The sequence below is a fragment of the Macrosteles quadrilineatus genome, unplaced genomic scaffold, assembly GCF_028750875.1.
Source record: "Macrosteles quadrilineatus isolate MER2022 unplaced genomic scaffold, UCM_ALF_1.0 Scaffold_1__1_contigs__length_201487025, whole genome shotgun sequence".
In the NCBI taxonomy this organism is placed as follows: Eukaryota; Metazoa; Arthropoda; class Insecta; order Hemiptera; family Cicadellidae; genus Macrosteles; species Macrosteles quadrilineatus.
The window spans coordinates 2,216,104-2,231,154 of NW_026542594.1; the positions used below are offsets into that span (position 1 = coordinate 2,216,104).

Below are 15,051 nucleotides of genomic sequence, written 5' to 3' on the forward strand. Positions count from 1 at the left end.
AAATACATTAATTTCTTACCAAACCACAGTACCTTTTAACATTTTACATGAAAAAAAACTTTTTTACCCTCCCTGTTGCAGCAAACCTAAGTACTCATTAAACTAATTCTGTTTAAATAGGGAATAAATGTGATATTTTTAAGGAGACATTTTAGTTTAAATCCAATCAGGCAAATGGAAATTCGCTAAGTCTGCAGGTTTGCTGCGGCGGGGGTATTGACATATGCCACAGTTCTGCTTTTGCCTACAATAAAGAAGCACAACATAATGAGAATGATTATCTTCCTTTTCATTAAAAAGAAGCACCCATTGAGAAGAGGTCAATGTTGATGTTCTTTCAAGGATTCACCAATATAAAAAAAATGCCTTTATACAAATATTATTCTGTATGCAAAAACTAGTTTCCATAGTATGAAGTCAAGATTTCAAAAGTTTTAAAAATGTAAATTTTTTTACCTTTTGAAACTCTGTAACCGTTCACTTGTGGAAATAAGTCTTGAGCTCTTCCTTCTTAATGGACTTCAGAAAAGCTTTCAGAAAAGCGTTTAAAATGATTTATCACTACCCAATTGGTTGAATATGTTTTACAAAATTTGTTATTGGTAGTGCTTGTAATTTAGACTAATAAAACTTGGTTCAGGTTTGTACCTTTACTTACTATTTATTAAGGTTAAGCCTCTGATTAAATATACAGAAAGACAAATGATTAAGCTGAAGGATTTCTTTACAACACCAATTTAATGAACAAAGAATAAGTTAGGATGTTACAATGATGAATGGGTTTGATATTTAAATGAACAGATACAGGGTCGCCATCATTGGTTTAGCCTAGCTCAGTAAAACAGAACAATGAGTTTACAATAAGATATAAGTTTAATTACATAAATCTTCTCAGGGAGGGGAACTCGGCTGGCTAAAAAGATCTTCAAATATTTTTATGAAAAATAAAACATGTCAATTATTATGAAAAATGGAATTTTGATATTGCCCTTAGGCTTGGGTAGGTAAGTTAAATAGTCCAACAATGAATAGGCCTAGAATGTGAAAAATTTATCAAAGTTGAATTTAGTTCTCTTGTTCAAATTGTTTTTCTGGGATTATTCTTAATGAAAATAAAGTAGTTTTTGAATTCAAATAATTAGGTTTGATCAGAAAGTAAATAAAATAGGTCTGTATTAAGTTGAATTTCTTGAAGTTAAGATAAGCCTTATACAAAATGGAGAGTTCTCACCAGATCTTCAGTAACAGTGTCCAATTAATATAAATCTCAGGTGGCAGTACAAATTTAGAAAAATAAAATATATAGAAAAGGCTAAACTGTTCTTCTGTAGTTAAGTTAGTGTTAAGTTAAATAATTTTAATCACTTTGACTTTTTAAATGTTAGGGATTATACCCTCACTGAATTCAAGGTGTTTAAGCTGCCATGTCTCAATAGAGGAGGAGGAAAATTTTTAATTTCACACAGGATGTTGATCAGTTCATTGTTCATTGTTGAAGCCAGCTGTCTTCTTTCTTCATCACCTGCACATACACTAATAATCAGGCTTTTGGATATTAATTCAATGTTGGGGTTTTAGAAATAATTTATACAGTACTATATTAATAATTTTGGATTAAAGTGTTATTGCAACTATGGACTTAATTACAGGTTACAGGTTTTTATCAACAATAATAATTTGTTGAATTTAAACAATATATTTTAAAATGTGATGATGGTTTCTGAGGGGTGATTAAAGGATAATATAATTTAAATTTACTATTAATTGTCTGACAATTTATTTAAATAGGCTATATGGTGAATTTTGGTACAATAAAAGAAGTAGAATTATATAACTAAAGAATGAATTAAGTGAATGGTCTAAAAATGACATGTAACATTGCATATCTCATTTCTGCTCTGAAATTGGTCCCTTTAAGCAATATCTTCAAGGTAGGGAACAGCCAGAAGTCACACAGTGCCATATCCGGTGGGTAGGAGTAGGAGTCATGGCATAGCACAGGAATGTGGTAGCACACAAATCGGGACACTTGCGAAGCATGCGTGTGGTGTAGAACTTCTAAGTAGAACTCTTTAGTAATGTCTTGTCCTTCACGTGCATACTTATTATAAACTACTCCATTACAGTTAAAAAAGCAGTCAGCACGATTTTTATTTTGCTTCAAACTTGACGTGCTTTTTGGTCACGGTGATGTTGAGTGTTTCACCGAAAAGACTGCACCTTGGTTTTGGTATCATACTTTTAATACTTTACTTTGAAATGGCGACCATACGAATGTAGGTACGGTCCTATTTGGTATTTTAAGCCAAGTATGAATGGAGATGAGTGGCTCGATCTTGTAGTCTTTGTTAGTGACTAAGGCCGACATATTCCTTAGAATCATATAGATACCGTACACCCATGACTCATCACAAGTTATTAACTGTTTTGAGAAAGTTGGGTCACTCTGAATGCATTCCAGCATGTCTTGAAGAGCTTTAAGCCTACTTCCTTTTGTTCATCAGTCAAGTTCTCTGGGATAAATTTTGCAGCAAACAAGATGAACACTACGTACACATTTTCACTTTTAGCGGCCGACAACTGACAAGGTCACATGACCGGTGATGAAATGTTTGACACATGGTGTCTAGTAGTCGGGAGAGACGAGTATCAGTATTGAATTTCAAAATGGCCTTGAAAAGTCGGGATGTAGTTGTAAGGGGAGATATGGGTTTTATATTTGTATACATATGTAAATTAGAGGTTGTAGAAGTTTAATTATAGATAGGAAGGGACCTTGCCAACTAGGAAGCGTGCTGGAGGTGTTTTGGTAAGCACTGGGTGCTTTGCACTCAGTAGCTGTCGGGTCAATAGGCCACCTGAGGTAGAGAAAGAGGTCAGTTGCCCGGGGCAAGGTGCCCAGGAGAGTTGGGTGAGTACTGGTTTCTCTGTCTTGGGGTTAGGCCCTTTAGTCGCGAGTTTTTTTGTAGGGGGAAGTTTTGTTTTAAAGGGATTGTGAGATAATTGGGTTTGGTGAGTTTGAATAAGAAGAGTTCTTTTGGGGTCAGAAATTGTATTTAATTAGATCACGAGGGAAATAGATTCGTTTTCTTAGGGATTATAAATTTAAGGTTCTAGCTGCCTTCAGAGCGGTTCCTACCAGGCATTTATTAGTAGGCTATTTAGAAATAACTGTCACTGTGTTATTACTTAAAAACAATAAAATTCAGTTCTGTGAATACAATCTGGTCCTCTTAACAGCTACCCAGCTCATAACAGAAGTATAAGATTAAAGATTCGGGTTCGCTAAAAAGCTACGGTACGCTCCCATGTGCATATGCAGGGTAACCTATGGAGCGTGAGGGGGTTTCCTGCATATCACATAGTCTTTTTTTTTGTCACAGTCGGGAATTTTTAGATAATGTAAAGTCCAATGAAATATTCATGATTTGCCGCAAAAACACCATTCGTTCAAATATATATATATATATATGCACGTGTGTGTCAATGAATGCGATAACTTGAGTAATTTTTTTGTCCGATTTTGATGAAATTTGGTTTAAAGGTGTAAGGCGGGATAATCTTGAATGAGTTTGCGAACCAGCATGATCGGACCATGGGAACAGAATTTTACTGGGGTTTTAGGGGGTAAAAATTGATTTTTCTCATATTTGACCCTCAAAACACAAAATTTTCCAATTTATCTCTAGACCTTATTAAAGAGCTTGAAAAAAAAAAACGGTTTTTGTACGGTCATTGGTAACGGAGAAAATTCAAAAAATTTTAAATTTAAATTCCCATGTTATTCTTATACAGAATATTGAAAATGTTGTAGTTTGCTTGTTTATGGATATAATTTTGATCAAACTTGGTAAATTTATTTATTTTAAGCTACCGTATTAATATTTTACTAAAACACACTATATTAGTTTCAGTTTCCTTGTAGCAGCAAACCTATAGGTACTCGTTAAACCTAATGTTATTTAAATAGATTTAATTGAAAATAATTCAGAGAAATGATATTTGCTTAGTCGGCAGGTTTGCTGCGGTAAGGGTATTTTTTATTTAATAACAGCATTTTGTTGGGAATAGAAATTTGGTACAGATTAAGACCTATTCAAAGAAAAATTACCTCCGTCGCACAAACCTGCAGACTAAGCAGATTTCATTTTACGATTGGATTTTAACTCAAATATTTCCATAACAGTAATAAACATCCATTCCAAATTCAAATAACATTAGAGTTGACGAGCACTTAAGTTTAGCTGCTCCAGGAAGGTATAGGCTACCTATTGTCATAGATTAAAGATTAGACCTACTCTAATCTATGATGGTATATAAATTTGATCAAAATACATAATACATCCATTAATAATTAAACTACAAACTCTCTTTTTTCTCCTCAAGAATAACATGGGAATTTTAAATATACAGTTTCTTGGAATTTTCTCTAACCTGCATATAGTACAACAAATATGGTCAAGATCCAGCTCATTCATGCCAAATTTAATCAAAATCAGACCAAAACTACCAGAGAGTTGTCGTTTTCGCGAACACCCACACATGCATGTATAGCATAGACAATTATGCCACTTCACTTAGGTTGCAGTAACATGGCTCATTACAAAAAAATACTTCACGTGGAAGAAAATAAACATTTGGCGTCTTCTTAAAGAACATTTCTATTTAAAGAACGATTTGGCAGTCTTTCAAGCCAATTAGACGCCTAGATTTCTGTTTAATTTACTTTTAGTTATTGTCACTCTCTATTAACAAATATGGCTAATGTTAAAACTATTTCTTGGCAACACTTTTTGGACAGATTACAGCATTAGTTGAGAATGGTAAAAATAATACACTTACCATTGAGTTGAGTGTCTAAAAATATAAGCCATTTATTGTATTATATAATTCATATTATTGCCGTAACTGAAACAGAAATCTGTGAGCTTTCACACAGCCACATTTAATTCTAGGCAGGCTGCGACCTGGGCCTAGATAGAATAATAATTAGCAACGTCGCACTTGCAAGCAGTAAGTGCTGTTTAGACTACAATTACAATATACATGTATACATTGATGGTTTTGGTTTAGACTTAAGAGCCAGGCCTGATCCCCATCCTATAAGCTAACATGGCAGATAGGTAAATAATTAATTGCGCGTATTATTAATTATTTAAATTTATGAATATAAACTTAATAAAATATTTAATATAAAACATATAGTGTTCTAAACCAAAAAATATACAGTATAAATTGAAAATTTATTTCGGTACATTAAAAACAGAGTCAATATTTTCATAGCCCGTAACCACTAAACCAACCAAGCTTTCGCATTCTTAGAAAACATTACAATATTTACAATAGCTCACAGCTGCCGCTGCCACCGAACAAAACAGCTGTAACAGCACTTTACAGTGTTGCCCCTTCGAAGGCCGTGACTTTAACCGTCCAATAAAGTCGGACGCAGATCACACCGGTGGGACACACGGGAGGGACGATGGCTAACATAGTGTCAGCGTTCACCGCTAAGTTAAAAAATTTAAATTAAGTTAATTTTATAATTTTTAGTTATGAAATTAACTGTTTAATTATAAAATTAAACTGTCATAACCTGACCTAACCAACCAAACTTGCTGATAATATAAAAAATAGGTATATAAGATAAATATGAAATGAATGTTTACTTATAATTTTTAATTATTAAATCAATTTTAAAATTTTGTACTATAAAATTAAACTGTCATAACTAAACCTAACCAACCAAACTTGCTGATAATATACAAAAGATATAAGATAAAAATCAAATAAAGCAAAATCTTTGACAAAAAGTTAATGTCGCCAACGGGTTCCGAACACGAGACCTCCCACACATTAGTCCGATGCGCTACCAACTAACCTAACCTAACCTAACCTAACCTCCTCCTTGACCGAGACCAGCAAAGCCGGATAGGTTGCTATACCACGTAACTATACCACGAACGCCACTGGAATCTCAATATGTCTCGTTACGGTAATCGTGTTGCCTCAAGAGAAGACATTTTACACTATAGATATGACGTCACCACACCTTTGGCCATCGTCCCTCCCGGCGTATGCCCAAAACGGCACACGGAAGATTTCTCAGGTGCCATTTGACGTCACTAACTGCTGACGGAACTGCTGAGGGAACACCATTACATTACCGCAACGACATGGTTTTGAGGCATCGGCCTCGGTGGTGTATTGGATAGCGTCAGCGTGTCGGGCTGATAATCCGAATGTACCGGGTACGAATCCCGCTGGTAGCACTAACATTTTGTCAACAATTTGTTTCATATCAGCAAGTTTGGTTGGTTTGGTTAGGTTATGACGGTTTAATTTTATAATTAAAAAATTATAAAATTGAATTTGAGGCATTTATAATTTTATTTGATGAATAAATTTCAGATTAGTAAACCTTCATTCGATTTTTGGCTAGTTTTTGGTTAGTTTGGTTAGGTTATGACAGTTTAATTTAATAATAGAAAAATGATAAAATTGTCGGTTTCTTCAGACGCAGCAGTTAGTGACGTCAGCAGTTAGTGACGTCAAACGGTACCTGCGAAATCTTCCGTGTGCCCCACCGCCCGTATGCCCATTCCCTCCCAGTCACAGTTCACACTACTCGCTGTCACTGTCACGTGTCAGATAGGAGCATTGTCAGCTGGACTAGAAGGAGAAGAGATACAGTAGTAGAATTTAAACAACACAACCACAATTAATTAAAACAAGAACAAAAACTCACACACTCACTACTAGTACTAACTACTACACTAGTCAAGTCCAAGTCACTACCATTTGATCACCTTATCAGTGATCGTCATTGTGATTGTTTTAAAGTTTTAGTACTTGTTTTGTTTACGGTACGTCACGCGAGCGGCGAGCGCCAATAATTAAATGCAACGAACAGGAACAGCGAACAGCTAGTGAGCTAGTGTTGGTTGAGTGAGCTGTCAGTCTAGAGTTGTAGTAGTAGTGCCAGTTCCCTACAACAATTATTATTAGGTACTGTATTATCTTTTGTTCATTACTGGAATAGTGGACTAGAACTAGGTAAGTTAGGTGTAGGCACAGTAGAATTATTAACGTTAACACCTTTGGAATTGTTGCCTATTTTTGCACCTATTATTTTGATGGTGTCCTATTTACCTAGTGTAGCAAAATAACTTAATGTTTGGTTTATGCTAATCAATTCACTTGGTTCGAAACAGGCATGCAAAATTAAAATTTATTTAAAATCAGAGCTAGGCCTATTCTTTCATCCTCTTAATTAATTTAATTGTACCAGGCCTAGGCCTAAGTTAAGTTTTTTTTATATAAGTAGGTAATTTATTAGGTACTTAGCCTATAAAAGGGTTCTAGTCTGCAGGTGGCCCTTGCAGGGCTATTTTTAAATTTAATATTTCCCATCAACATTGCAAACAATTTAAATGGTTAAGGCCTATTAAATTTTGTTTGCTTGTGGGTCAAAAACAGCTTTCATGTGAATTACAGTATGGTTTCGCGGGTAAGTAGGCTAAGTAAGTAGCTTCTTTAGCCTATTTAAGATTATTATAGTTTACTAATATTTAGGTACAAAACATTAGTAGATATGTTTTATTTATTAAAATGTTGAATAATCTAATCAGAAACCTAATTTCTTTGTTAATAACATGTATATTTGTTAAACTTTAAATGATTAATATTTCAAATAATCATATTGAGCAATTTTCTAGTATAAGTTAAAGGTACGGTATGTTACGAGAGAGGGCGCATGCAGAGTTATGTTCCGCAATAATGCAATTTACATATTATGCATACAAACAAAATATATTTGATAATAATTATAAATGAAAAAATACATTTAAACATGTTTATAATTTTGTATGCATAAAATATACACGCAGTTTGACAATAGCGCATTCAGGAAATAAGCTCTGTGCTAAGGACTTAGGCGATAGGGCGCACGCGGAGTAACCTCCGCAAACTGACACTGCGTCACTGAATTGCAACTGACAACAAAATGAGGAGGAATTCGGTGGTAAAAATAGCTTAGGGGCATTCCCAGGATGAGGTGCGTGAAGTGTAGAGCCGGACACGACTGCGGACACCCATTATGCATATTTATATTAACAAAAACTACAAGTGCGGAGGAAAACTCTGCAAGCTCGAGGGTTAAACAAAAGTTAACAAAATGTGATGGCAAGTTTAGCTTTGATGGCAATAGGCCTAATTATGTTTTCAAAGTAGGACCCTCATCTGGGCTTTTATTTTTAAACCCTAGATCTGGCGGTCATTTTATTCACCAGTGGCGGGTATATTTTGGTGCTTTTGTAGTTGTACCATATATTTTGCCACAGAACATTTATTTGTGAATATAAGTATACAAACATATATATATTTTCTGTTTCAGTGATAAATGTAGAATAGGTAGTAATAAAAAAATAATTTTTTCCTACCAATGCGTTTAGGCGTAGTAGCAAAAGGTTTGCAAATTTTTGGATTAAGAATATGCAAATTAAAAATTTCAAAAGCAACCCACAAGAAAATCACAAAATAATTTTTTTACATGTTTTATCTAAATGTAAAGGTGAATATGATTCCCTACGTAGAAATATCAATGTTTTTTAAATACTCGTAAAAATAAAATTATAAAATCTAATTCTAGGCCTACATACATATTTTTATTTTTTTTTAAACTACCAAATTATTTTTGTCACGTAGGAAATAAGTTAATAGAATGCATCAACAAAAAATAAAATGGTACCTACTGTACAATTGGAAATAAAAGATCTTTCTGAAAATAATAGTTAATTTCGGGGAAATTTACGTCGGAATGTAAAATTTTCAAGATTTTTTTACAAAAACATAATTTTTATGACATTTTTATAAATAAATACAATTTTTACAACCAACCTCATAGATTCAGAGGGAATTGTAGGGAATTTATTGTGGTTTCAGAATATGTACTAATATTGTATACAATTTAATTGTCAATCGCCAAAAACAGCTGTTTTTGTAGTCAGGTGGCCAAAACTTTCCACCGCCAGAATCTATTTTGAACTAAACTATGTTTCTCACTACATAATACTCACTCAATAATGTTTGATGCAGTGGCGTAACAAATTTTTACGGGCCCCCCTGCAAACTTATATTTTGGGCCCCCCTCATGAGTTTTTTTTTACACCACCGATACAACATAATCAAACGCCCTCCCCCTACCCCCTGAGTTATTTTTGGACCACCGATACGATCAAACAGATTAATCATAAAAAGAGTGGTAAATAAATTATGAAAAAAATATTAAATTAAAATATTAAATATTAATTTAAGATATTAAATTATGGGTTATGTTCCATAAAAGGGTGTGTTAAGTATTTCAGTCGTGGTTTGATGAAAATGTTACATCACTACATCATTAAATCAATATCAGTGTTTGTAAATAGTTTTGAAATAAAATTAAAAAACCTTATTTTCCATCCGTGTATCAGAATGTTTTTATCAAGGAGGTTAAACATTTTACATTTAATTTATCACACATGTTATCCATTTTTATTACCTTGATAATTAGACTAATTTGTTAATTACAAGGCAAAAATGTGGTACGAATTCCCCTGTTAACCCCCTTAGGCCCCTTAGTTGCCTTTGGCTGTATTGGCTATTTACAGCTGTAGGAATATGCATCGATCTCTATTATAATAGAGATCGATGGGGATATGTCGGCCTTAGTCCCTTTCAAAACTAAAATGTTGCGCCCCTCATCCTACACTCATCTACATTAATTCTTGGCTGGAAATACCCACATTGGTATGGTCCATTTCAAAGTAAAGTATTAAAGTATTAATTTATTAGGTTAGTTTAATCTTTGGTTACAATTAACTCATACACTAAAAGCAAAGTAAAGTATTAAAGTTAAGTTATTAAGTAGTAAGGTATTAGGTTAGTTTAATCTTTGGTTACAATTAACTCATACACTAAAAGCTGGTTAATTTAATAGATTGACATACTTTTATCAAAGGCTAAAATAGCCTATAGCATTTTATTTTATCTTTGTATGGATTTGTATTAAGCGTTTATCTTAAAACAAAAATGTCTTTAGTATTGGTTAATTGAGAGGTAAAATAATATATGGGCTAACAAACACAGTCAGTAGAGTAGCAGTATATTGTATTTAACAAAATACAATCAATATTAGGACAAAACTAAAATGTAAAATAATACAATATTAAAAGCCCCAGCCAACGTTCATGACTCCAGGCTCCAAAGTAACAAAATGTTTGCAGACGACATAAGCAGTGTACGAAATCACTGAGAAGTAAAATATTTCTAGTTGACGAAAGTAAGATTGCATAATAATCAAAGACCCACGTTATAACAGTTAAATTTATTACCCTAGTTCTTTATCACTGAAGAGGCCTAACGAAATTAAACGATAACTGATAACAACATATTATTAATAACATCAATGTTATTACTTGTTCGATACAATTATTGAATGATTGATAATACATTTAAATAAGAAGGGGCCTTCTGTTACGCCACTGGTTTGATGCATGAAAATGAATCCTCAGAATCTCATAATTCTAATGGTATAAGTTTTTTTGCGTTTTAAAACGGTTTTTGTATTTTAATAGAAAGCCCGACTCGTCTTGGTTGATAATCGACCAGCGCCACTAAGAACTCACGTTTTAGTGGTCGAAAATCGACCAGCGCCAGATAGAGGGTTAATTGGAGGGGCTTTTTGTAAAATCAATTAATTAGGCTATTAAAGTGAAACCATGTTAAGCCACGGCCCCCTTTAACTCCAGGCCGCGGCCTGGTAGGATTGGCAAAGTCGCAAGTAAGTTAGTGTTGTTTAGCGCCAGACGTCCCATAAGATAACATGGCAGATAGGTGACACCAGCTCATTAATTTGTGTTATTTGGGCAACAACAAAAACTAATTTATATAAAGTACTAATTAAGCAGAAAAAAGCTATCAGGGTGATGAAAAATCTTAAAAAGAAATAAGAGCCAGTCAAGAGCATCTTTCATGAATTACAAATATTAACAGTTTATAGTCTTTCTTTACATTTATGAAATAATAATTTATGCAAAACAGATCCAACTATCATCCATCTCAACAGAACAATTAGTATATAACACATGATTAAAAATTAACCTACCTCGGCATAATCTAGAATTTTACACTAAAAAGACATCTTACATAGGGTTAAAATTTCTCCAGTCTATACCAGCTCACATCCGAAAAGAAACAAAAAAATTAACATGGGCTTTATGTGTTGCCATGCTGGTGACGAAATAACAACGAAATATAAACAGAAAATCAAAAGAAATGGAAGAAATTATAATAACATGTTTTATTTACAGCGTGGGATGAAAATGGAGAACCTTTGACTTACAACTATACATTCCATCCCTATATTAATAATGGTTTATTTACCTTGTATTTTCGTCACAGCTCAAAAAATTGTATAGAAGCTACAATCATGGTTTCGACGCCGATTGCGTCATGGTCACATAGGACATGTCGAGAATCAAAGCATTGTTGTCACAGTCGGTCGCTTGGACGTCGTCAAAATCACATGAACACAAACACGAACACATACGGACATATTAACATTTAACAAAAGGTTCTCGGGGACGGAATACAGGCATGTGTTTATTTAACTGTACCGTCGCGGGAGCAGGCTGGAAAACAATCACAATTCCATCCCTATGTTAAAGTTGACGCCAGTTTCAATTAAATTTGTCGTAGTTGAGGTAGGCCACCAACAGATTGCGCTGATCTAAATGACTAACTTCTCTCGAATACACGATGATTTTTACCAAGTCAAACTTATGGAATGACATATTAAGAGCTACCGTATAGCAACTAACTGTTATGACCCATCCACTTTGTCAGCATCAAAAACTAAGATAGAAAATATAATTTTAGACACGCATACAGACTGTGACTGGTTCACACAACTAAATGTTTTTAATTTTAAAAAATTTTGACAACTGGTCCATATAGATGGAATGTCTCCTTCAGTATCCAATATTCAATGCGGATACATTACATATTTTTGGTCGAGTTTTCGACTACTGGACAACCACTAGTTCTAAAAGGAATTAATGAATCTTAAGAGCGGTTTCAGTTAAACAAGTTGGTTCTATGATGTTCAATAGTTACAATAAAGTTACAAGGTTTACCAACAGGTTGCAGCGCTATTAATTTTTTGTTTGAACGCATGACAACATTTAATTTGAATCGTTTATTGTAGAAACCCCATAACCAACATTTTTTTGATTTTTACTTTTATCATACCAGTATTAATGATCTACAAATTTAAATACATCGTTTAGTGCAGAAATCACACACAAAAAATGTTGGTTATGAGGTTTCTCCAATATTCAAATGAACTAAGCAGCAAGCAATTGTTGGAAGGAAATCATGACATTTTGCTAACAAACGTTCCTGAAGACATTGCGCAGGTCATAATGACAAATGAGTGAGAAATTATTCAATAATTGGCAAGCATTTATGTAGATAAAATAAATACCAGTTATAAACATTAAAATAAAATAGGCCTACCCAGTTTTTTCTATATCCTAATTTTTTATGTCCATTATTTTAATTTATGTACTCAAAACAATAACCAAACAAATCAAATAACTCAAACAACATTCCGCAAACAGAAAATGTGATGTAAAATGTCCCTTGTGGAACATGCATGTTGGGAACAAATGGTTGTCAAGTGATATTGCACATACCCCAGCCAAGCCATCCCCGCTTACAGCTAACAAACAAATAGCTTACTGTTACCACATCGGCTACTTGCTAGGCACGACTATGTACGTACATACCCATAACAATGCGTACTTCAATTCTTCACCCTAGTTAGGGAGTAAGCAACTTTTAGCTACCTGCCCTGCGCTTCACTGTGCTTTTACCCTTACTCCGTAACAGAGCTACACAAGGCATCTCACTTCATTTTCACTCATATTTGGGTTAAAATACAATCTTAGGTGGCATCCCCATCTCAATTGATATAACACTGATAATAATAGTTGACGCCCGCCCACCTAACTGGATAGATGATTTGGTTTCCTGAAAACATTTATAACTTCATATTTATTTATTGTATACCTTTGAGAACCATAATATTGAGAGGATTGTGGTAGTTTACTTTAACTATTTCCTATACAATTCAATTTAATTAATACCAAATATCACATTTTTGTGTCACTCGCTTTGCAACCGCACCTACAGACTCTTTTCAAACATGAAATTTTATCTTTGGGAACACAAATTTAAGGTTTTTGCACATCAATCTTAAGTATACAGAATACTTAGTATTTTTAACTTAACCTAAAATTGCCTAAAAAACCCTCACCTTGTTAAAGAACTAGTCTCCTACCTTTTACAATATGCACCTATTAAGATACTACAATATTGTATGTTTAGATTTATGACAGATTTTTATGAAAACGTGTACATAATGTATGGCTACATGTTGTTCTATTTGCTGATTTCAGATGACCAGAAGAATCCTCGTGGCTCTTGATTTTGACCATACAATAGTGGAGGAGAACAGTGATATTGTAGCTCGCAAGTTAATCCATTCAGATTTAATACCTGATGGAGTACGGAGACTTTACCAGACAAAGGGATGGACGGAATACATGTCAGAAATTTTTAAGATCCTCCACAAAAATAAAATTAGCAAAGAAACAATTGTTGAAGCCATGCATAACATGACACCGACACAAAAAATGCCAGAATTTCTGAAATGGTTGAACAAAGAAAACCATGAGGCCATTATTATTTCAGACTCAAATTCAGTTTTTATTGATGTTTGGCTTCGACACCGAAAGCTCGATGAATACATAGCTCGTGTTTTCACCAACCCAGCTAGTTTTAATGAAGACGGCCTTCTCTTAATAAAACCCTATCATGAACAGGACTCATGCAAACTGAGTACAAGGAATCTGTGCAAGGGAGCCATTCTGGAGGCATACATAAAAGAGAGACAAGAGGAGGAAGTTTTATTTGACATGGTTGCCTATGTTGGGGATGGACAGAATGACTTGTGTCCTGCGCTGCGACTAAGTAAAGATGATGTGGTGTTTCCTCGTATTGGCTTTACTTTAGATAATATTTTGAAAAAACCAAAAGATGAGCAAAAAGTAATCGCCAGAGTAAGACCATGGATTTCTGCTGCTGAATTTATTCCTGTTCTCCAAAATTGATTATTTTTATAATGAACATTATGAGTTTTACAAACAAATTAATGTAAAACTGCCTTAAATTGTACATTCAGAATTTTAGTTTTCAGCCTTCTAAAAAAAAATAATTCTGACAGCTTTCTTAGTGTATTTTTAATGTATGTATTTGTGAAGTTTCTTATGTCGTACAGATTGTATGTAATAGTATCAAACAAAATGCTTTTATAGACATGTAAACGTTAAGTAAAACAAGTTTTGCGGTCACTTTATTCTTTTGACTCAACCTGCCAAAAACACATACAACTTCTATTCAATTGATTCTGAGAGGCATTTTCTTTGTCTAATACAAATTTATTTATCTCATTCTATACTATTGACGTATGGTCCAAAAACACTTTTTACCTTCCCCGTAGCAGTAAACCTAAGCACTTGTTAAATCTAATGTTATTTAAATTGGGAATAAATACGTCTTATTTATGGAAATATTTTAGTAAAAATGTAATCAGACAAGTTGAAATTCGCTTAGTCTGCAGGTTTGCTGCGGCGGGGGTATTTTTTAAATAGAGTCAATATATAACACAATTTTTTCTTCTTAATTTATATGTTATTTTGCGGCACGGCACGTTGAGCCTCACGGGGTCACTAGTACATGAATAATATTTTTAAAAGGTAAATTGTGTAAAATTTGTTGACATGGCCAATTGAAGACTTAGTGCTCATAAGTACAGCAAGATGTTAATAATTGTAATCCAGTAGTAACCTATTCCCATGTAGAAAACTACTCACAAGAGCTATAAGTCGAAAGTTTGAAGAAACTGATAAGAGGTTTTATCAGCAAAACATGTATGTTTACCCAGTGTTT

The 15,051-nt window shown here is 33.7% G+C and overlaps 2 protein-coding genes and 1 long non-coding RNA gene across 5 annotated transcripts in view; 2 read left to right on the forward strand and 1 right to left on the reverse strand.

The window, feature by feature from the left end:
- Positions 1 to 719: 719 nt before the first annotated feature.
- Positions 720 to 5,351, reverse strand: LOC128982013 (uncharacterized). The gene is made up of 2 exons (XR_008489533.1): positions 4,843 to 5,351; positions 720 to 1,522 (listed from the first exon to the last, which is right to left on the reverse strand). It is a non-coding gene; the product is annotated as an uncharacterized LOC128982013 (long non-coding RNA).
- LOC129005920 (probable phosphatase phospho2) lies at positions 2,847 to 14,330 on the forward strand. Of its 3 annotated transcripts, none has more exons than XM_054400890.1 (2): positions 2,847 to 2,911; positions 13,500 to 14,330. In XM_054400890.1, exon 2 carries the CDS (start codon positions 13,500 to 13,502, stop codon positions 14,211 to 14,213), a length of 714 nt encoding a protein of 237 aa, XP_054256865.1. In that variant the 5' UTR covers positions 2,847 to 2,911; the 3' UTR covers positions 14,214 to 14,330. The 3 variants fall into 3 exon arrangements, with proteins under 3 accessions (XP_054256865.1, XP_054291043.1, XP_054290964.1); XM_054435068.1 differs by lacking the exon at positions 2,847 to 2,911 and adding an exon at positions 6,873 to 7,005; XM_054434989.1 differs by lacking the exon at positions 2,847 to 2,911 and adding an exon at positions 7,433 to 7,507.
- Positions 6,952 to 15,051, forward strand: part of LOC129005787 (protein Spindly-like) — a 200,894-nt gene continuing 192,794 nt past the window's right edge. Inside the window, exon 1 of the mRNA XM_054434891.1 lies at positions 6,952 to 7,053. The gene's annotated coding sequence lies outside the window, so the exon portion shown is untranslated. The remainder of the gene's footprint in view (positions 7,054 to 15,051) is intronic.